Source organism: Natator depressus, chromosome 1, assembly GCF_965152275.1.
Source record: "Natator depressus isolate rNatDep1 chromosome 1, rNatDep2.hap1, whole genome shotgun sequence".
In the NCBI taxonomy this organism is placed as follows: Eukaryota; Metazoa; Chordata; order Testudines; family Cheloniidae; genus Natator; species Natator depressus.
In genome coordinates this window covers 110,660,736-110,682,677 of record NC_134234.1, presented here as the reverse complement: position 1 = coordinate 110,682,677, position 21,942 = coordinate 110,660,736, and the positions used below count along the sequence as shown (strand labels likewise).

Below are 21,942 nucleotides of genomic sequence, written 5' to 3'. Positions count from 1 at the left end.
TGGCTTTCTTCTTGTTGCCAACATACCTGAAGAAACCCTTCTTGTTACTCTTGACATCTCTTGCTAGCTGCAGCTCCAGGTGCGATTTGGCCCTCCTGATTTCATTCCTACATGCCCGAGCAATATTTTTATACTCTTCCCTGGTCATATGTCCAACCTTCCACTTCTTGTAAGCTTCTTTTTTATGTTTAAGATCTGCTAGGATTTCACCGTTAAGCCAAGCTGGTCGCCTGCCATATTTACTATTCTTTCGACTCATCGGGATGGTTTGTCCCTGTAACCTCAACAGGGATTCCTTGAAATACAGCCAGCTCTCCTGGACTCCTTTCCCCCTTATGTTATTCTCCCAGGGGATCTTGCCCATCGGTTCCCTGAGGGAGTCAAAGTCTGCTTTCCTGAAGTCCAGGGTCCATATCCTGCTGCTTACCTTTCTTCCCTGCGTCAGGATCCTGAACTCAACCAACTCATGGTCACTGCCTCCCAGATTCCTGTCCACTTTTGCTTCCCCCACTAATTCTTCCCTGTTTGTGAGCAGCAGGTCAAGAAAAGCTCCCCCCAATATGCCAGATTTCAGAGGCCTGGTTTACATGTAACGCGCCCCTCCCCCCCATCCCAATGGAAGTGTCCATAATATCTACACCCAAACCTGGCAGAGCCACATAGGACCAGATCCCTCCAACTCTCCAGGATCCTTGTTAGCATTACTCCATTTCAGCAGCAGTATCATGGCCTCTTGGGGAGTGGTAGTTGCTCCCCAGAGCCTCCCGGGAGGCACTGGGCAGGTTGGTAGCTGTATTGTTTTCACAATCTCCCTTCCTTCCCTCCATGTGAATTCCAGACCCGTGCAATGTGGTGTGTATGTGTGTGTAATCTTGAAGGTTAAAATGTGAATGCATTGGTATCTGACAACATAGGTAATATTGCAAAGGGGGGAGGGAGGGAAGGAAATAGTGCAAAATATGTTTTTGTTCAACAGATAAATGTTAGATGACTCAAAACATCGAAAATTATTTTTAAGCTTTTTTTTTCTTTTGGATGTTTGCTTAGGAGTCTCTTCCCACACCTACAAAAAGAAAAATTAAAATCTTATTTTGCTTCTCATTCTGTTTTAGCAGCTGCATCTCCCTAGGCACCTAAGCAATATTCTCTTTCACCTCATGCACCATCTGCCATGGAGCCCTTATCCCTCGCCTTGCTTCATCCCTCTTCCTAAGCAAGGAAGGGACTCATGAATTTTGGAGTGAGGAGGGAAGCTGAGTGAGAGTTGGGAAGACACATTCCTCCCTCTTCATTCTAGGTTATTGTGTTTCTCTGTTCTGATATCTCTTCGTACACCACCACTTTCTCTATGCTGCCTGGAGAGGGCAGTTCTTGCTTAAGCTGTAATTACACTCCATATCAGCAGGGGAAGTCAGCATCACAAATACTGCAGTCCGCTCTGTGTCAGAGCCAGTCCAAAATGTCTTAATTTTGGATGTGAATAATTAGTTTGCTTTGCTAGTACTGACTCTCATTGACTTCAGTGGCCTTTAGACCAGACCTATACATAATGCAATGGGTCTACAGCAGCTGGAATAGAAGAAACTGGGGAAAGTATTGAGTGTCACTTTCCCAGACCTGAGGAAGAGCTCTGTGTAGCTCAAAAACTTCTCTCTCATCAACAGAAGTTGGTCCAATGAAAGATATCATCTCCCCCACTTTGTCTCTCGAACATAGTGAGTTAATCAGTGCTTTTGTTTCAGACCAACAAATGCAAACAGAATTGGTCAGCTCCTGTGACAATAGTGAAATAACCCCAAAGAAGGAACATTTTGTTTAAATGACACTATACACCAGCTGAAATTCTATGGGGGCTTGTTTTGTTGACATTGAATGTCTGGCTTGAGGGCTAAGAGTCTTTAGGTGTTCCTTGGATGCTTGATTTTTCTGACTGCTCACTAAACAATTCAGACTATTGTTCTTATATAAGACCCTAAATAGTCATTGGTATATGTCTCAGTTAAACCCTACACCACACTATTTCTGTGTTGACTCTCTTTAGTTAAGTCAGTAACATAATTGGTAAGTGGGAATGATCAGTTAGTCCCTTCTTTATAGCCTCCATGGTTTGTCAAGGTCTTCGAAGTGGAAGAAGAAAAATCACAAGTTCCCTCTTTTCTTCCTCTGTGCCTCTAACTCGGATGCTTTCCCTGAAGGGCAATGATAAACAGCACTTTTCAGTCCCGATGAGTCTTCCTTCTCAAATAAAACTTTCAGAGACCCAGTAACCCCTGTTTTTATTAGAATCCAAATACATCACTACTTCTGCATTCTCCTTATCTTTATACTGTAATTCTTATATTAAAAAGCAACAAAATGGGCTTCAAATTAAAGTTAGCTATTTTAGAATTTCAGTGGGTTACAGTACTAGAGAGGACATTTCTGTCTCAGAAAACTATTCAAAAATCAAGAGTTTCTGAAAAGAGGTCATTTTAGGGGAGCAGAAAATTCACAAACTTAGTCTACATTTTTTTCCTTTTAAAAAAATGTTTCTAACTTGAAATTTGAAAAGTTTCCTCATAATATGCTCAGCCCCCACAAGGGAGGTTTCCTCATTACCCTGCTACAATGCTTCCTGTTGATGCCCTCTGGAGGGAGCTTCAGCCAGACAGGCGTTGGCCCAGCGTACGATTAAAAGTGAAACTAGAAAGGAAAGTCCTCTCTGGGACTCGCAGGAGGCGAGGCTAAGGCAGAGAGGAAAAAAAAGTTTCCTTGAACATAGTCTGTGATGTAGTAAATTGTACAGACCCAATGCAACTTGTCTCCTGACTTTTTTTCTCTAAGTGGAAGAGCGCACTGAGGCATTACCTTGTGGCATCAGCTCAGTCTTAGAGAAGTTAACGTTTTTTTAATTTAAAAAAAGAAAAATAAAATAAAACAAACTTGAAATATAGCTTTATTGGCCACATTGTAACACTTCAAATTGTGTTTATCATCTTTCAGCTATAAAAATAACGGGTTAAAAGTCTGTCAAACTCCATACTTTGTACATTCTAGCTTTTAAGTGTAGAAAATTATTTAACATCACAAATTTTAGTCTTCAGGTGTTAGTCTTGGTGATCAAATGCATATAATTTTGTGTGGCTTTCTTACTCTAATGGTCAAATGCAGAGATGCTGTGATTCAAGTTAAATGGTAAATGAGCGTAAATTACATCCCAAGGGGGGGGACACAGGTTGTGCTGTGGTCAAGAAAGATGTTACATCCTGAACCACCTTTTGCCTTCCTGTTAAAGTAGAAGATGGGAGCCTCCTTAATCTTCTTTTCCCGTGAATTGCTTTTATTGCTACAACTCATCTATTCCAACATCAGCATGGAAGTTGCATCTATTTGCTGATTCATTTACACGACCATTTAGGTCACCTCTGAATGTCGCCCAAAGCCTGTAGAGATTGTGTGACTCAAGATGAGATTGGGATGAAATGAAATTGGTCCTGTTAGTGAAGCTATGCAGGAACTGGGGACTGAAACTGGCTTACACTGAACTGCAGATGTCTGATAAACACGCTACACTTGTTCCTGTTGTTTAGATTTCACTCCTCTCTTCTATCTATGTTCAAAAATAAGCTTTGCTCTCTGATCTTGCTTTTTCCCTTATATCTTATCAGTAGAGCAAGCTCTAGTTAGTGAATGTGACATCTGATAACAATCTGTAGGTGCCATAGAAGTGAAGTGCAAACAAGAGCACATGCAGAGTGAAGGCTTCCTTAAGCTCTCAGAGGAGTTAGGGCTTGGCCTTGAAGTCAAAACACTTGCCAAGTGGTGCTAAGGTGTTTCAATGAAGCTGTGGGGAGAGTTATCTGATTTCTTTTCCTAGGCTTTTGTTTGGACTGTCACTGTGCCAAGCAATCTTAGTTTGCAATTTTGCTTGTTGATGGACCAGTAGAGGGAGAGACTGCTATTCCAGTCTCATTTCCTGGGGTTTAAAAAAAAAAAAATCTGAATTTTATACTGCTTTGTCTTTGTCTATCCTCCATTCTCCAGCCCTATTCTTTTAGATGCATGATATGTAATTGTTTCTTGTTGCAGTTTTGAAATAAGCAAATGCATATTGTCTAACAAATTAATTTTAATGCCTGGCACTTAAACAGTGCCTCTGTCCAAAGATCTTAGGGGGTTTACAAGCATTAATTAAACTTCAGAGCACCTTATGAGATAAGTGTTATTACACTCCATGTTCTGGTGCCTCATTTAAGTGACTTTTCATGCTAACACCTTGGAGAGTAGCAGAGCTGTAGATAAAATCCTTATTTGCAGTCTCTTGCGGTTTGAAAATTTTATCCCAAACTCTGTTTTATCAAAAATGACTTAGGTGTCTAAGCTTCATTGAAAGTCAATGGGATTTAAGGTGCAAAGTTGTATTTTCATAAGTGACTTAGGTTCTTTTGAATTTTTTTCCCTTACTATTGCCATATTGCAGCACACTGCCTGCCATTCTACATGAGCATTGCTCCTGTCAGAGGACTGAAAATAGTCTTCTAAATAAAGACCTGGTAGGAAGCATTGTACAGCCAAATAAAAAAGTTGTGTATAAGTTTTAATATAACTGTTGATATACCATCAATATCTGCTCATATTTAAAGTTTGCTTTTGAATTTTTTTTTCTTTAGGAGAAGCCAAAAATCTTCCTACGTATCCGGGGCCAAACAAGATGAGAGATTGCTACTGTACTGTAAACCTGGACCAGGAGGAGGTTTTCAGGACCAAAATAGTGGAGAAATCACTATGGTAACAAATATTTCTTGTGTGCAGATGTATTCAGTCAGTTCTTTTAGCACCCTAGAACATTTCTATTTATATTATATTTCCATAGTATTCCAAATAGATCCTTTGGTGGGATGGAGAAGAACATAGCTGATTTTTTTAAAATTGTAGGACTATAATAATAGCATTATTTTGGACATCGTGGACTGGCATCTAACTATATGTTTTTATCATTTATGTGTGAAGAGGCTCTTGTCCTGAGAGAAAGTACATAATTCATTTCCAAGGAGGTTACAGTTAATGCAGCTCCCTGGGATGCTTGCTTTTGAACTTCCTTTATGCTTTTTAGCTGTCAGTTTAACTGTGCCATTTAATCCAACTGTCAGGGATTTTTCCTTTATACTGTTATCATAACTGCTGCTATATCAGAGCTGAAAACCACAGTGGGGTTTTGTTCTGCACATTCTTGGAGGTGCAAAAGTGGGGGAGAGGGAAACTAGATTACAAGAAAGGGAAAAGCCGTTTCAGTGAAATCCTGAGATGGCAGGTACTGTGCTAAGTTTTCCGAGATCCCTCTCTCCTGCAGCTGGCCAGCTTTGCTCTTTTGAGAGGCAGTTGGTGGTGAATGGGAGTGTTTCCTTCTCCTCCAGCCACTCTGAAACTACCAGATCTCTTGGGTATTCAGACAAAGCATGAGCGAAAAGGGGTTTCAGAAGTCAGCTTTTTTTCTCTGCCTTCCCTACTTGCTTGTTCGCTTTCTCCTGGGGGGAAGGTGTGGAATCTTTCCCCCAGTGACACATCCTAGGATGCTGACCCCTTATTAGATTCTAGTTGTCCTCTTTCTCCAGGCACTTTACTGGCCTCCTTGGTGATAGTGCTCCTTATTATGCCCACTGTTAATGACCTATGATCTTGTGGCTAAAGTCTTGTCTACCTTCAACATCTGAATCAACTGTAGCTATCAGATTATAGCTGCACTGGTGCTTGCCTGTAGTGTAGACAGACAAAACAGCTATTTGCACTGGGGCAGTTTGCCATGGTTTAATTCACCACCAGTTTGAGAGACCAGTGCCAATAGGCTGTCCACACTAGGAATTTGCATCAATGCAGCTACAGTGATGGCTGACTTTGGGACAAATCCCCAACATAGGCAATCCCTAAAACACAGGCTTGGAATTTGGGAGAAATGGCTTCTAAGGTGCTCCTGTACCGTGTGATAGGTGTAGTACAGGGGTTCTCAAACTGGGAGTCAGGACCCTTAGGGGGCCACGAGTTTATTACATGGGGGTCGTGAGCTGTCAGCCTCCAACCCAAACCCTGCTTTGCCTCCAGCATTTATGATGGTGTTAAATATATTAAAAAAATGATTTTAATTTTTAAGGAAGGTTGCATTCAGAGGCTTGCTATATGGAAAGGGTCACCAGTACAAAAATTTGAGAACCACTGGTGTAGTATATGACTAAATTAGGCAGGAGTAAAATGGTAGATTGGAATGAAATAGGTACAGATTCACAGCAAGGAGTGGAACTTCTGTTGGGGCCCAAAAATGTCTAAAATATAGAGAGAACAAGTTAAGGGCACAGACTCTCAGCCTTTAAGGCCAGAAGGGACCATCATGATCATCTAGTTTGACCTCCTGCACATCATAGGCTATACCCACCCATTCCAGTAATAGGCCCATAACCTCTGGCTGAGTTACTCAAGTCCTCAAATCATGATTTAAAAACTTAAAATTATGTAGAATCCACAATTTACTCTAGTTCAAACCAACAAGTAACCTGTGCCTCATACTGCAGAGGAAGGAGACCCCTCCCGCCCCCTCCAGGGTCTCTGCCATTCTGACCTGGGGGAAAAGTCCTTCTGACCCCAAATATGGCAATGAGTTAGACCCTGAGCATGTGGGCGAAACCCACCAGCCAAAAACTTAAGAAAGAATTCTCTGTAATAACTCAGAGCATTCCCCATTTGTTATCCCTTATCCACCTATTGGAGATATTTGCTGATCGCATTCATGGATGGGCCATATGCCATTGTAGGCAATCTTATCATACCTAGTCCTCCATAAATTTATGAAGCTCAGTCTTGAAGCAAGTTAGGTTTTTAGCCCTTCCCCTTGGAAGGCTGTTCCAGAACTTCACTCCTCTGATCATTAGAAACCTTGGTCTAATTTCAAGCCTAAACTTATGGATGGCCAGTTTATATCCACTTGTTCTTGTGCCAACATTGGCCCCTAACTTAAATAACTCCTCTCCTCCATGGTGTTTATCCCTCTGATATATTCACAGAGACCAATTATATATGCCTTGAGCCTTCGTTTTGATAAGTTAAACAAGCCAAGCTCCTTAAGTCTGTTCATGTAAGTAGGTTTTCCATTCCTCTGATCATAGTCATAGCCCGTCTCTGCACCTGTTTCTGTTTGAATTGATTTTTCTAGAACATGACAGACCAGAATTGCACACAGTATTCCAGATGAGGTCTCACCAGTGCCTTGTATTTGGTAATAACACTTCCTATCTCTACTGGAAATACCTTGCTTATGCACATTAGGACTGCATTAGCCTTTTTCATAGCTGCATCACACTGGTGGCTCGCAGTCATCCTGTGATCAACCAATACACCTAGGTCTTTCTCCTCTTCTGTCATTTCTGTCGCTTTTGCTTGTAGCAGAAATTCTTGTTGTTAGTCCCTCAGTGCATGATCTTGACCTTTACCCTCTTAAATTTAATCATGTTCCTATTATGCCAGTTTTCAAAGTCCTCCACATCTTCTAGTATGATATTCCAGTCCTCCCCAATACCTCCCAACTTTGTCATCTTCAAATTTTATTAGCACAATCCTACTTTTTGTGACAAGGTCATTAAAGAAAATGTTAAATAAGATTGGTCCCAAGACCAGTCCTTGAGGAACTCCACTAGTAACCTCCTTCCGGTCTGACAGTTCACCTTTCAGTATGACCTGTTATAGTCTCCCCTGTAACCAATTCTTTACCTACTTTTTGATTCTTGTATGAATTCTCATCTTCTCCAGTTCAGCAAATAATTTCCCATGTGGAACTGTATCAAATGCTTTACTGAAATCTAGGTAGATTAGATCTACTGCATTTCCTAGAAAATGTTATCTTCTCAAAGAAAGAGATCATATTGGTCTTGCATGATCTACCTTTTGTAAAACCATGTTTTTGTTTTGTTTTGTTTTAATCACAATTACCATTTACTTCTATGTCCTTTACTCTCTCTTTCAAAATATTTTCTAAGACCTTGCATACAACTGAGGTCAACTAATGGGCCTGTAGTTTCCTGGATCACTTTTTAATCTTTCTTAAATATAGATACTGTATTTGCAGTTCTCCAGTCATAAGTATGACCCTCAAGTTTACAGATTCATTAAAAATCCTTGCTATTGTGCTTGTAATTTCACGTGCTAGTTCCTTTAATGTTTTAGGGCGGACATTATCCAGTCCTCCCAATTTAGGTACCAGTAAGATAATTGAGTTTAGCTTCCATCCTGGATGTGGTAATTTCTTCTTTCATATCTTTGTTCACATTAGCCATCCTGCTACTCTCTCCAAGCCTCCTCATTATCCATATTAAAAACTGAGGCAAAGTATTTGTTTAGGTGTTGGATCATACCTAGATTATCTTTAATTTCTACCCCATGCTCAGCATTTAGCAGTCTCACTACTTCTTTCCATGTTTCCTTTTTATTTGTCTAAAAAACCTTTTACTAATGGTTTTAATGGCTTTTTGGCTTTTTTTTCCTATGTTTTCTGACCTCTAAGAGGTAGCTTTCCTTGCTCATCCAGCCCTTCTTCCATTCCTTATAGGCCTTCTGCTTTCTTTTAATAACATTTGAGACTCTTGTTCATCCAGATTAGTCTACAACCCTTCTCTACAATTTTTTCCCTTTTCCTTGAGATGCAGGCTTCAGACAGTTTTTAAAACTTTGAATTAAAGTAATTCCAAGCCTCCTCTCCATTCAGATCCTTGAATTCTTCAGTCCAGTTCAACTCCCTAACCAATTCCATGAATTTTTTTTAAAGTTTGTCTTTTTGAAATCAAGGACCTTTGTAGCAGACATATTTTTGCTTATCCTTCCATTTAGTTTACACCAAATTAACCCATGATCACTCAAACTGAGGCATGTGTGTACTCTGAGGAAAAAGGGATTTCCTTCCCCGCAAAATAAATTTCTGGTCACCTTATAGTTAAAAAAAAGAAAACTGGGTGGAGGGGGCTGCATAAGTATATTTAACGTGTAAGTCAGTGATGGAATCAGAGTTAGGTAGTGAATTCTAAAGTAAACTTCTCCTGTTATTATATTCATAGATTCTAAGGCCAGAAGGGATCATTATGATCGTCTAGTCTGACCCCTTGTATAACATATGCCATCAAACTTCAAAATTCCTGCAGTATAGCTTTTAGAAAAACATTCAGTCTTGATTTTAAATGTGAAACATTTACATTGGAAATATTCAGTCGTTTAGCTCTTGAGATTATAGATAATAGGTGTGACTTTCAAAAGTGCCTTACTGATTTAGGAGCACAAGGCCTATTGATTTTCCTAGAATTTGTCCTCTCAAATTACTTAATACTAGCCCACATAATTTTAAGATTTCTACACTTAATATTTTTCTTGTGACCTTTATTTTGGATCTTTGTGTTCTACATTGGGGCAAGAGAGACTGAGATGCAAAATGTATAGTGTAGATTTTGACCCTCACAGATTGTAGATTGATGGCCACATATAGTTAGGACAGTCGTGTTTTATCATGAAGCTGTTAGCACCTTCCAGTTTAATGGATTTGGTTAGTAATGAATGACATAAAGTTGCTGTCTAAAGTTCTTGCTGTAATTAAGAATTTGCCACGTCTAAAGCTTGAAATAGTTTTACGAAAGTAATTTTGCAATTGTCACTTAATTTCTGTCCTGATTCAAGCAAGTGTAACCTTGTTACTCAGAACTAGGAATTACACAGGTGGTGGTGGGTTTTTTTCCTCTTGGATGATCATTAAACCACTTCACAGGAGGGCTTACTGTTTTAGTTGACGTCATTTCACTGGATTAATCCAATAATTATTTTCCATTGAGAAAATAAGCCTTTATGTTATAGGAATAACAACTTTCCATCTGTTTTTAGACATATTTAAATTAAAGTGGTAGGCTGAAGCCAGTCTGAAATCAGCAGGTTAGTGTGCTCATGGGAAACTACAATCCTTTCATCCTGAAGTGTTGACCAAGGAACATCTACTTCCAAGTCAGCTCTTGGCTTTTCTTGCTTTCCTCCTGTGTCCCAGAATAGCTTTTCTTCCCCCTTGACCATGTCAGCTAGCATCTACCTTTAGCTCCATCTCTTTTTGAGGGTGGGTAAAGGCATGTTACTGCTTTTGTTTGTCTGTTTCGTAAGAGCATCCCTCCTGACTATCGCAACACCCACCTACCTCTACGCTCTGCTGCCAGTTGGATTTGTCCTTCATCCTTGAACATTCTCCCAATAAGTGAATAAATAAAATAAATTCAAGAAAGAAACTGTTTTTAACAATGTCTTTACAGTGCCTCTGTTTGTACAAATTGCTGCTTCTTTCATATGTGTCACAAGTCAGTATCTAGATTGTTCAGCTATCTAACTGCTGCATCACTGGGGGAGGGGTTGCAGTCCACCCTCCAGTCTTTTAACTATGCATTCCTCCACCACATGTTTGCTCGTGTGCATTGCTGCCCCGTAATCACCCTGGTAAGATGGAGCTAAGCCAAATTTCTGCATTGTGGCAGTCACTCTGACCGGTCCAGTGAGTAGCCTGTTAAGCCTAGTTAGGATTTGCTTTCCAGGTTACAAACAGGTGGATGTAAATTAGGGCTTCTGAAATTCATCAGCATGCCTGTCTCTCTATCCCAGAGTTGCTGCCACTCTGCAAGGACATAGCTGTTGGTCTTGATACGCTGTTGTTCATCCAAGATTGGCACTGGGCCAGCAGCACTGGACAGGAATGGATTAATGGCTGCCACAAAAGGGTGTGTCAAAGTCAGCAGGAGTTGAAGGTCTAGTTCTTTTTCTGGAGGTGGGCAGATCATCTTCTAGGAAGTGTGCACTGCTTACTTACACCTATTGGAACCATTGTCAGCCTTGTATGCAGCAGGTTGTTTTCATCTGTCATAGCCCTTCATGCAGTTTGAAGGTTAATGGCATCTTGTCAAAGTTTTGAGGGAGCTATGGGATCCAACGCATATAAATTAGATGTTAATGTGTGGCTAAGGCAACCACTAATGATATGGGTGGTTGTGTTCAGTTCCGAATAAATAAGATGCATATGCTTACCTCTCCACTAGATTTGTTGCAAACTATTTCCTGTAAGCCTATGATGAGGCTTAACATTTAAATATTAAATCAGTGCTTCAACTCTGGCTCCCATTCTCAATTTCTAATGTTTTGGTTGGGCTCCTTGTCAAAACTTGGACAGTCTCTGAGTAACAGGGTCTTGGGTGTTGCAACCCATGAAAGCAAATCACAAAAATTACATCTCTCCTCACCTTTTATTGACAATTTAAACCTTTGAATGCAGTTTTTTCAATTTAGCAAAGAAGTGAAAACCTCTGTTTTAAAATTTTTATCGAACTGTGACTGTTAAATGACAAACTGTTTCCTGTTTGTGACCTATGGTTTTTTTTACAATTATCTGTGAAATATTAGAACAGTTGGAGGAGGGGTGCATATGCATAAAGTTGAATACACCTGTCACCCTGAAACAATTGTCACAGTTCAGAGCAATTGCACCTGTATTGCTCCTTTTGAAGGCATCCTCTCTAGGCTTCCAGCTCCTTAGCCGTCACCTCCTTTGGGCAAAGTCCAAGTGTCTCTCCCTTGAGACCAGGGGTTTTCCAGGCTGCACAGTTCTCTGCCTACACTGTGATATCCCTAGGAAGCCAAAACACCTAAAGGGCCAGCACCTGCTCTTTGTTTTCTCTGCAGAAGTTATGAACAGTGTAATTGCCTGCAATTATAAGTTACCATACAGCTCTTCATAAGTAAGCATGTTTATTCTTAAGTTGAACGCGTTACAGAAAAAAGATATTAAACATTTTGTTTACACATACGTTAAAAAGCTTACCAGACCTCACCCTGAACTCCAGCTTTGGACTCTGGTAGGTGTCAGTCTTTCAAAACCCATAACTGTTCTCCCCTCAACACACACACAGTTACAATTTCATGGCTGTCTCAGATTCAGAACCAGACCAGCTATGAATAGTTCAGTCTTTCCTTTTTTCAGGTTGGGCCTTTGACCTTGGCGTCAGGTAACAGGTGATCAGCAGACAATGGGCCACTCCTCAGGGCGAAGCTTCAAAAGGCTGGGGTTTTGCATAATTGGAGGTGGAGAATTTGCATTTGCTTCCCCCTAGATATTCCCCAGAAAAATGACTTAACACTTTTTGTTCCAAAACACCATTCTTGCCTGGTTTCAGAGTAGCAGCCGTGTTAGTCTGTATTTGCAAAAAGAAAAGGAGTACTTGTGGCACCTTAGAGACCAACCAATTTATTTGAGCATAAGCTTTCGTGAGCTACAGCTCACTTCATCAGATGCATTCAGTGCATTCTTGTCTGGTACATTGTTCAGTATAATCTTTTGAACCCCCAGGTTCCACATCTGTCACATTTCTCCCTTTGAAAGGTTATATACAATCCCAGCCCACAATAATACATAAACCATTCATTTAATACAATGGATCCGTAAAATACTAAATCTTAATTCAATAAAGTCTGCCGAGGATATCACAGGAAAATGCCATATCTACACCAATGTCTTCTAATTCAGGTTTCCTTGCACTGAGGGAACCTGTATTTTTTTCCAGCTGTGTTTTCATATACTTGAAAGGGTTTAAAATTGAAACATGGATGAAACATTTCCTTTTGTATAGTGAGGAACTTTGCATGTGTCTTTTTTTAGCTAATTACTTGAATGGTAACTTCACTGATGTGGAGGTGGTTTATCACAGTAGTTCTCAACCAGGGGTACATGTACCCCTAGGGGTACGCAGAGGTTTTCCAGGGCGTACATCAGTTTATCTAGATATTTGCCTAGTTTTACAACAAACTACATAAAAAGCTCTAGCAAAGTCAGTACAAACTAGAATTTCATACAATTATATATACTGTTCTATATACTATACATTGAAATGTAAGTACAATATTTACATTCCAGTTGATTTATTTTATAATTACACCTCTACCCCGATATAACGTGACCCAACATAACATGAATTCGCATATAACACGGTAAAGCAGTGCTCTGGGGGGTGGGGCTGTGCGCTCCGGCGAATCAGCGTGTCTGGCTCCGATATGCTGCTCCGAGCAGCATATTAAGGGTGCCGGGCCGGGGCCAAGGGGTTGGATAAGGGGCAGAGGGTCTTGGGGGGTGGTCAGGGGACAGGGAGCGGGGGGGGAGGGGTTGGATGGTTCGGAGGTTCTGGGGATGGAGAGGTCAGGGGATGAGGAACAGGGGCGTTGGATAGGGTGTGGGAGTCCCGGAGGCCTGTTAGGGGGCGGTGGTGTGGATAGGGGTCGGGGCAGTCAGGGGACAGGGAGCAGGGGCGTTGGGTGGGGGTGGTGTCCTGGGGGTGATTAGGGACGGGGGCGGTCTCTGGAGGGGGCGGTCAGGAGACAAGGAGCAGGGGGGCTTAAATAGGGGGTGGGTTCTTGGGAGGGGTGATTAGGTGCAGAGGGTCTCTGGAGGGGGTAGTCGGGACAAGGAGCGGGGGGGGTTGGATGGGTTGGGGGTTCAGAGGGGTAAGTCGGGGGCAGGAAGTGACTATTAACGGAAATGCTCGAGGCCAAAGCAAGTTTGATATACCGTGGTTTCACCTATAACGTGGTAAGATTTTTTGGCTCCCGAGGACCACGTTCTATCGAGGTAGAGGTGTATATGGTAAATATGAGAAAGTAAGCAATTTGTCAGTAAAAGTGTGCTGTGACACTTGTATTTCTGTGTCTGATTTTGTAAGCAGGTAATTTTTAAATGAGGTGAAAATTGGGGTACGCAAGACAAATCAGACTCCTGAAAGGGGTACAATAGTTTGGAAAGTTGGAGAGACACTGGTTTATTACATGTATTACAGTAGCGCTTAGAAGCCCCAACCAATAAACCCCATTGTACATAGCAAGAGAGTCCCTGCCTTGAAGAGCGTACAGTCTAAACAGCTAACGGGGTTGGGAAAGGAAACCTTGTTATCCCCATTTCCCAGATGGGGAGTTGAGGCACAGAGGTTGTGATTTACCCAGTGTCACACACAATCTAGACCTCTTGCTTCCCAGGCCAGTGCCTTAATCGCAAGGCCAGTAACGATATTTACTACACTTTTCAATAGCATTAAATTCCCCTCAAAAACTTGAGCAGCCAGGTTAGTGGGCACTGGGGATATCTAACACTTATTTCTGTAAGTCAGGTGGGACCAGTAAATTGTTGTCAAGAATTTTACATCATTTCCACCAGCCAACCTCTCTTGGCATCAAAACAGGACTGTTGTGCTGGTGTATTATAGTGAATCAAAGATTTAAAGTTCGTACTAGGACAGCTTTCCAGTGCCTGACTGGAAGAAGCAGAAGGAGTGGAGATACCTCCTAGGTAGAGTGTGGCTAGGGCTAGAGGGGGCTCAGCCCCTCTTTCTCCCCCCCCCCCCCCAACCCCCAAAGCTCTCAGCCCAGCTTGACTGGTGAAGCCCTACATCTGACAGGGCCAGGAAGGGGGTGGGGCAGGATGTCATGGCAGGATGACCCTGCCTACACAAAGTCATGTCATGTGACACTGGTGGAATGCCATGATAGCCAGTGGGCCAGAGTGGGGAGCCAGCCAGGACCAGCCCCATGCACCAGAGCTGTCACTCCCTGCCTGCCTCCTTCCTGCAGGCACCCCCCACCTATGCCCCCTTGGCAGCCAGAGCCACGCAGGCACTGCGTCAAGGATGCACCTCTTCCCCAGATCAGACCCCCTGCCACATCTGGGGCTGAGGAGGTCTGGTGCCCTGACGTTATGGGGCTGTCCACAATCTTCACATTGACCTGAACACGTGTGCTGGATCTTTCAGCAATAGCACACCTGCTCTGTTAGACCAGCTCCCTGGAGCCAACCCAACTGGGGAAGGACCTCAGGCCAGAGTGGAGGTGTTGGGGTACACAGTGTGGGGGTCTGCCTACACTCCCCACTGGCCCGGGGGCTTGAGGGTGCAGGCTGGCCAAGGCTACTGCTGTAATGCTCCCATGCAATCATGGCCAGCCCTGATCCAGCTCCCAGGCAGGATCACAGAGCTGGAGGCCCAGCCCAGCCCCAAAGGGGACTGATCGGAGGGCTTGGGATGGTGCTGCGTATCAACAGAGCAGGATAGGGGGCTCAGGGAGAGTCTCTGCGTCATGCAAGTTGCACCTCGCACTGGGTCTCCTCTTCCTAGCATGCACCCCTTGTCACTAAACAAGAAGGTGGGGGTAAAGGTCTGGGGGGATTCAAGCTTCCCAGGGAAACTCTGGGGAGAGGACTGGGCCAAACCTAGCGGGTGGGCCCTTTCCTCCTAGAGCTCCCTCTGCACAAGGCCTTCAGGCTGCGGGGACCTGCCCCGGAATTGTCCAATACCACCAGACCCTCAGCACACAGAGCTGCTTCCACCGTGGCAGCCGAGGGCCCTCACATCAGTGGCAGGAGCTGGATCTAGCCCCAAAGGAGCATTAAGCTCGTGGGTGGGGGTCACCTAAAGGCAGCAAGCTGGGTTTGGGGGCCTCAGACCCCATTGCCTTCACCCCTGTCTCATTTTCTTCCTGCATCTAGCTGCCCTCTTTTTCACAAGGTAGCAGGCTGCAACCCTGCCCAGTAGCTGGTTCCCTGCAGGTGCTGGGAGGAGGGATTCTGTCTGTAGAGAAGGCAGAAATGGTGCATTTTGGAAGTGAATTCTAAACAAGTGGAGCAGGGCAACATCAAAGGCAGAGACCCCACTTCTGAGAGTCAAGCTCCAGGGTAGCAGCCAGTGCAGGCTGGGCTCTCTCTCTAACATCGCCCTCCCCCTTAGGTCTCCCCTCCACACCGAGCCAGGATAGAGACTGCACTTTTAATTTTGTTGTCCTTAAGATTGATGTTGCCTTTGCTTGCATCAGATGTTTCCATTCGCTTAAAGGACAGTATCAGCTGCAACAGAAAAATCAAGACAGCTTCTCAAATCTTAGGTAAAGGGAATGTGACATTTCTAAATGTGTTTCAATGGTACCAGTAAAAGTAGAGCAGTGTGAAGAAGAGTTAAATGGTTGGTGTGCTTCAGTAAGATGGATCAGGTATCTTGGCTCCATGATCCTTTAGTGCTCTTTACTACTTGACAGGAATTTTTCACACCTTGGACAGAGTGACCAAAAACTGAATGTAAGGGAAAATAAACGACCTGGGCCTTGAATCTACTGTCTCTAAACTTTGGCAAGGAGGGAAAGTGCCAACCACATAATACTTGCATTTGTGTGAATGTATAATACATATTCACAAACAATAGACTTTGTTTAATGTTAATTAAGGTTGCTGTCATCAATAAACTAAACTATTAAAAAAAACATCAAAATTAGGAAAATACATAAAGGATTAAAAGGCTACAAAGTCAAGCACGCTCAAGTTCAAAAATACTGGAGTGGACATTGCCCTTGCAATCTTAATTTAACTCCCTTCTGGAAAAATCTGAGATACACCGAGGTACTGACCCTGTAAAACAGAAAATACTGATACAGCCTCACAGTAGCAAGACCACAATATTAAGGAGAAGTCTGTAGCAACTCCATAGTTTAAGGGTACTTGAATTTAACACAAGAATAAAGTTCCATTGTTTCACACTTTGCCAACTGAACTTAGTTACTAAATTTGATAAATTCAGTCTTGCAAAGAGTTACTGTTCTGTATGAAAGCTTGTCCACACTGTTTGGAGCAGCAGTATGTCAAAGCACAGTATGGAACTTGTAGTATACGGTAGCAGTATCCACACAGCCAGATAACATGTGACAGGCTAATGCATGGTAGGTTTAGACTCTGGCATGCTGTGCGCTAACCAACTATATAGATGCCCTAATTTTTAATAAAATATTTAATGTTTGCTGATATCGTCTTAAAATACATACTTTGCTTTGTTTTCCTCACATTTATTTGTGTTCCTCTAACTAAACAACCACAAACTCCATACTTCTCTCTCGCATTCGGATGTGTTGGACACAAGCCACTTCTCAAATTTTAAATACATAGTTGTTCCACTTACTTTGGGGATATGCCGAGATTAGCTGATGGAATTACTTGGATACATCAGCACCTTAGATGTTCCAGTGCTGCCCACCTGCCTTTGTGAAACACGGAGCTCTGCCCAGCATAAAGGCCACGGGGAAGGAGGCTTTGAACCGAATGGCATAAGCAGCACGTTAAGAGCGGCTTCTCTCCTATCTGTTTGCTCCACTGCAATTCCCATAACAGCCTCACTCCTCAATGTACTCTCCTCTAGACACACTGCCTGGCCCCGCCTGGCCCCACCGTGCCCTGTACTCAGTTACCACATTTTGCTTTTAAACACTGATATGTATCAACATTGATGGATCTAATCATTGATGTGTATCAACATTTAAAGGCTTAATGTGGTAAGGGAGCTTGCAGGGAGTGGAGCTTGGGGAAAATCAGACTGCTCATGAGAGATTATTGGGGCAGGGAGTGCACAAGACTTTGTGGGGAAGACATGTAACACAGCTGGACAGAGTGCCAGAAGTGGGAGGAGGCCTGGTGGACATTAGGGCTCTGAGGGGTTTATGAATGAGAATACGTATCAGTATTGAAAGCTATCTATGTGAGTAACTATTTTAAGAACGTGAGAAATTCCTACGAAGTAAACACATCTATAACTTGAGTTCCACTTTGTCAGGGGGTACAGATAAAGGCTGAATATGCCACGAGACAAGGGTATTTCTATTTGTGGGAGGGGAGGAAATTTGATGGATGAAAGAGTCACAAGGTCCCTAGAAATGGGTAAGGGAGAATTTTTGGTGTTTGGTAGGTATGTCAGTCAGTGGATAGGGTTCAGAGCTGGCAGGGTGAGACTGTAACGACACCAGATATACACACACAATAAAAGCAGTAAAACAGGCTGAGGAAGTTTTAGGAAAAAAATGAGGGGGTGGTAGAAAATAGTTTACACCAAATGAGACTATATCTGTAGCTAAAATCTCCCCACCCTCCACCCTGGATCTAATGTAGTTAACACAGTAATAATGTTCTGATTCTGTTGATGGATATATGTGCTTGAACTCATGACACAGCACTCCCTATCAGGTCCTTCAGCCCAATTACTTATGAGAAAAAGTGGCTTATGTACAGTGGATGGATATTAGAAGAGGATCTGTACTTTCACAATGGCTTAAGTTGTGTGGGTTTGTTTTAGTTGTATTTCTTATGTAACCATATGCTTCCAGTTGTATATATTCTGCCAGAACTCTTGAGTTTCAGATCTAGTATGGGTGTATTTAGCAAATGTTTTAGATTCCCTGCACCCTTTGTCTGCCTCTTTTGGCTACTCCTACAGAATCTCACCTTATCTATCCTCACCTTATAGTTCTACAGTAGCAGCAACCACAAACTTTATCAGAATTTGAGTTCTTCCAATTCCCTTGTTGATTGTCTTATGTAAGTATTCTGAAGAATCCTTTTTTCCTCTCGTCACTCTCTTAACGAAATGTTGCAGAGTATGTATGCACATTTTATAGGCCAAATGCTGAATTGTTCAGAAACAGGCAAGTACCCTTTCGTAGACTCCTTCAGTCTATTTATTTTTCTTCCAACTCACACTGTGATGTGAACTCTGGTCTTCAGTTCATGCAGCAGGATGAATCCAGTCTTTCTAAACAAGTTGGAATAGTCAGAGGATGCAGAGTTCTTTGTAGCATGTTAATGGTCCTTACTTCAAGTACAAAGGCAGGTTTAAAAGGAGAAGAAAAACCTATATACAAAGAGGTTTGGTTTGGGCAGTTACATTATTATTCATGTTGCAACCCTCTCTCTTCATCCATTGAACTATCAGTGCCAAAATGAGAACAAGACTGCTTTTGCAAACCCCAGTGTTGAGAAATAAATGCTGGGTTTTGCAACATTATCTGAAACTGAAGAAGTGGTTCTAGTCTATGTGATTCAGTCTGTATTCTCTTGTTCCTTCAATTTACATTGATTGTGATGATTTTTAATAGGTATTTTTCAAACAAAACTTTTTTTTACAGTTAGGGTTGAACATGGTTCTGTCTGGCTAACACTGAAAAGTAATTACAAAATCCTGCATCTTTTAAAAAACCCAAATCACCAGAATGTTTGAAAATTGTTATGGGATCTACTCCTATATAATTTTTCATTGCTTAAACTCACTCCACCTGACTGCCCCTTGCCCCCACCCCAGTCCAGCTCCTTAACATCTTTCCCCTGGAATTTGCAAAAACATGTGCTAGGTAGGGTTGCCAACTTTTTGATTGTAGAAATCCTAACACCCTTGCCCCACTCGCTGCTCACTCCCTCTCCTCTCCCTCTGTCACTCGTTCTCCCCCACCCTCACTCACTTGCTGGGGTAGGGGATTGGGGTGTGGGCTCTGGGATGGGGCTGGGGATGACGGGTTTGGGGTGCAGGACGGGGCTCTGGGCTGGAGGGTGGAGCCAAGGGGCTGGAGTGTAGGAAGAAGCTCCAGGCTGGGGCTGGGGTTGGGGTGCAGGGGGGTTGAGGGCTCTGGTTGGAGGGTGCGGAAGGGGGCTCTGGCCTGAGGCCCAGGGGGTGGAGGTGCAGAAAGGGTGCGGGCTCTGGGAGGGAGTTTGGGTGCAGGAGGGGGCTCAGGGCTGAGACAAAGTTGGGGTACGGGGGGGGTGCAGGCTCTAAGCAGCACTTACCTTAGGCAGCTCCCAGGAAGTGGTGACATGTCCCTCTGGCTCCTAAGTGCAGGGGCAGCCAGAAGGCTCTACACACTGCCCTGTCCACAGGCGCTGCCCCCGCAGCTCCCATTGGCCATGGTTCCTGCCCATGGTTCCTGCCCACGAAGCCCCCCTGGCCACCCCTGCGCCTAGGAGCCAGAGGGACATGCCGGCCGCTTCCAGGAGCTGTGCAGAGCCAGCCGTTTCTCAAGCAGGCATTCCGGTCAAAAACTGGGCACTTGGCTACTCCGATAGGCCAAAATAAAAAATGACTAGGCCATAATCAGAAATAGGATCTTGAATAGGAAACCTTTCTGTAAATTGAGTTGGATGTGGGTGAGTGAAGTAGTATTTGGAAGAGGACAGGAAGGATTCCTTTACTATTTCCAGATTAATTCACATTTGGGCACTAAAACAGATGTTTTTTGAGGAAAATAATATTTCTCCAGTGTTAACTGTTAATTTTTAAGGAAAATCGCGCTGCACTTTTAAAAAAGTTTTTATTTGACTTTGCTGTTGCTCATTGGAGGAAAGAGGTTTAAGTCTCCAACTGAGGAAAGTGCTTAAGCACATGCGTAAGTACGTGCGTAAGTACCTTGCTGAATCAGGTTGCCATAAAACGGCTGCAGAAAAGGAGTGCTGCTGTGCCTTGATGAGGCCTAGCAAAGGGCTTCGCTCCCATGGGCTTTAGCAAGTCTATGGGAGGGAGGGAAAGGGAAGATGATGAAACCTGGGTGGAATATGGAGTAAAAGATGGTGGACAGGGGAAGCTTTTCTCATGATTAAAAACCTTGGGATTTAAAAGCTGCAATATGTTACCCATTTTTAAAGTTAAGTGTTTACAGCCTCTGCCTTTCCTTGTCTTTCTCCATGCCCTCCAGTCTCCTGTCATTTCCCCCCTTTCATCCCCTGCCCCAGTCTCCTGCCTGCCTCAAAATTACCCTTCCTCCTCCCCACAGACCCCCATTCCATGCCCAGATCATGCAGTGAAGATTCCTGCTCCACCACGTTTCTCCAACAGTTGAGATTGGCATATGAAACATCAGGAAGATCAGATGGGGGTGGGGGGACGACAACTGAGGTGTATTCAAAATGAATGTGCTTATGAGATATTCGCTTCACCCTTAGTTATGGAGTAATTACTGTCAACAGCTGGATGTGGCAGTTGTGAGGCTAGGGACTCAAAAGCTCTATTCTTCTATGTATAGAACACCAGTCTATCAAAGTATCTGGGACACCTTACAATAAAACCCAAGGCAGGTTAAATTAATAACAATTTAAAGGACTTTAAAATCAATATCCTGTGCCAAAGGATTTCTGAAATGTAAACATTTTCAAACCTACTTTAAGGAAGGCTAATTTCATGCTGACTGCCAGGTAAAAAGGAGGGCATGCAATGGCTTCTGTCGCCGCAGATCTGTTTACGACAGCCCCATTCCCTTGGCTGTCATTGTAAAACTTAAAAGAAACAGAAGCTATTTTGATACTTTAAACGCTTCCTTTTGCAAATATTGATGCTTATTCCGATGTTCAAAAACTATACCCTTCCCCCCTTTTCTTCACCAAATTAAATCTTCTAATGAGAGAGTAGGTCTTGTCTACCAAGGAATTTTTTTTAAAATTGGAAGTTCAAGTTGAACTCATTAAATTCTGACAGATCTCTGAATCTTTAGCTGGGATAATTCTGGTATTTGTTCTTGAAGTCTTTGTCAGTCTCTTGGTGGGCTATGTAACTTGATGCTGCTGACTTTTATTAATTTCTCTGTCAATTAAAAGCATTTAGTGCAGCAAACAGGGTGGATTGCCTTTTTTTGTTTTGGGGAGGCAATTTGTTTTTTTGGAACGAGGTTTCTCGAGCCCTGAGGCTGATGCTCAAGACAGTTTGGCTTGAGAAATAAATCATGGGGTTTGACTGCTGTGACCTCTTGCTCCTCAGGTCCAGGCTTGAGACAAAGTGGGCACTGTTTGAAGAGATACGTTAAGGATAAGCTTGCAATTTAAGTGGAAGCACACAGCAGTTGTATAGTTCCTTTTCATTCCTTCAGAAAGAAGATATTGTTTTTGCAAAGCCACCCTACCACTCAAGGGGAAGGGGGAAAATCAGATTAGATTTAATGTGCATTTTCTTGCAGTTAAAGTTTTGCTGCTTAATTATCAGTTGGGAAATACGTGCAGTGTTTAAGAAATGCACTTTTAATTTCTAAAAGTAAGCACAATATAGGAAAAATACACTATCTGAATGAGTTGGAGTAGGATATTGTAAAACACTGTCTTCAAAA

At 42.8% G+C, this 21,942-nt stretch overlaps 1 protein-coding gene across 2 annotated transcripts in view; it reads left to right on the top strand.

Moving 5' to 3' along the window:
- The window catches only part of RASA3 (RAS p21 protein activator 3), a 255,686-nt gene that overhangs the window by 114,805 nt on the left and 118,939 nt on the right, over positions 1 to 21,942 (top strand). For both annotated transcript variants that reach the window (XM_074964223.1, XM_074964213.1), the window contains exon 2: positions 4,650 to 4,767. In XM_074964223.1, the coding sequence (XP_074820324.1) occupies positions 4,691 to 4,767 (77 nt within the window). In that variant the 5' untranslated portion in view covers positions 4,650 to 4,690. The remainder of the gene's footprint in view (positions 1 to 4,649; positions 4,768 to 21,942) is intronic.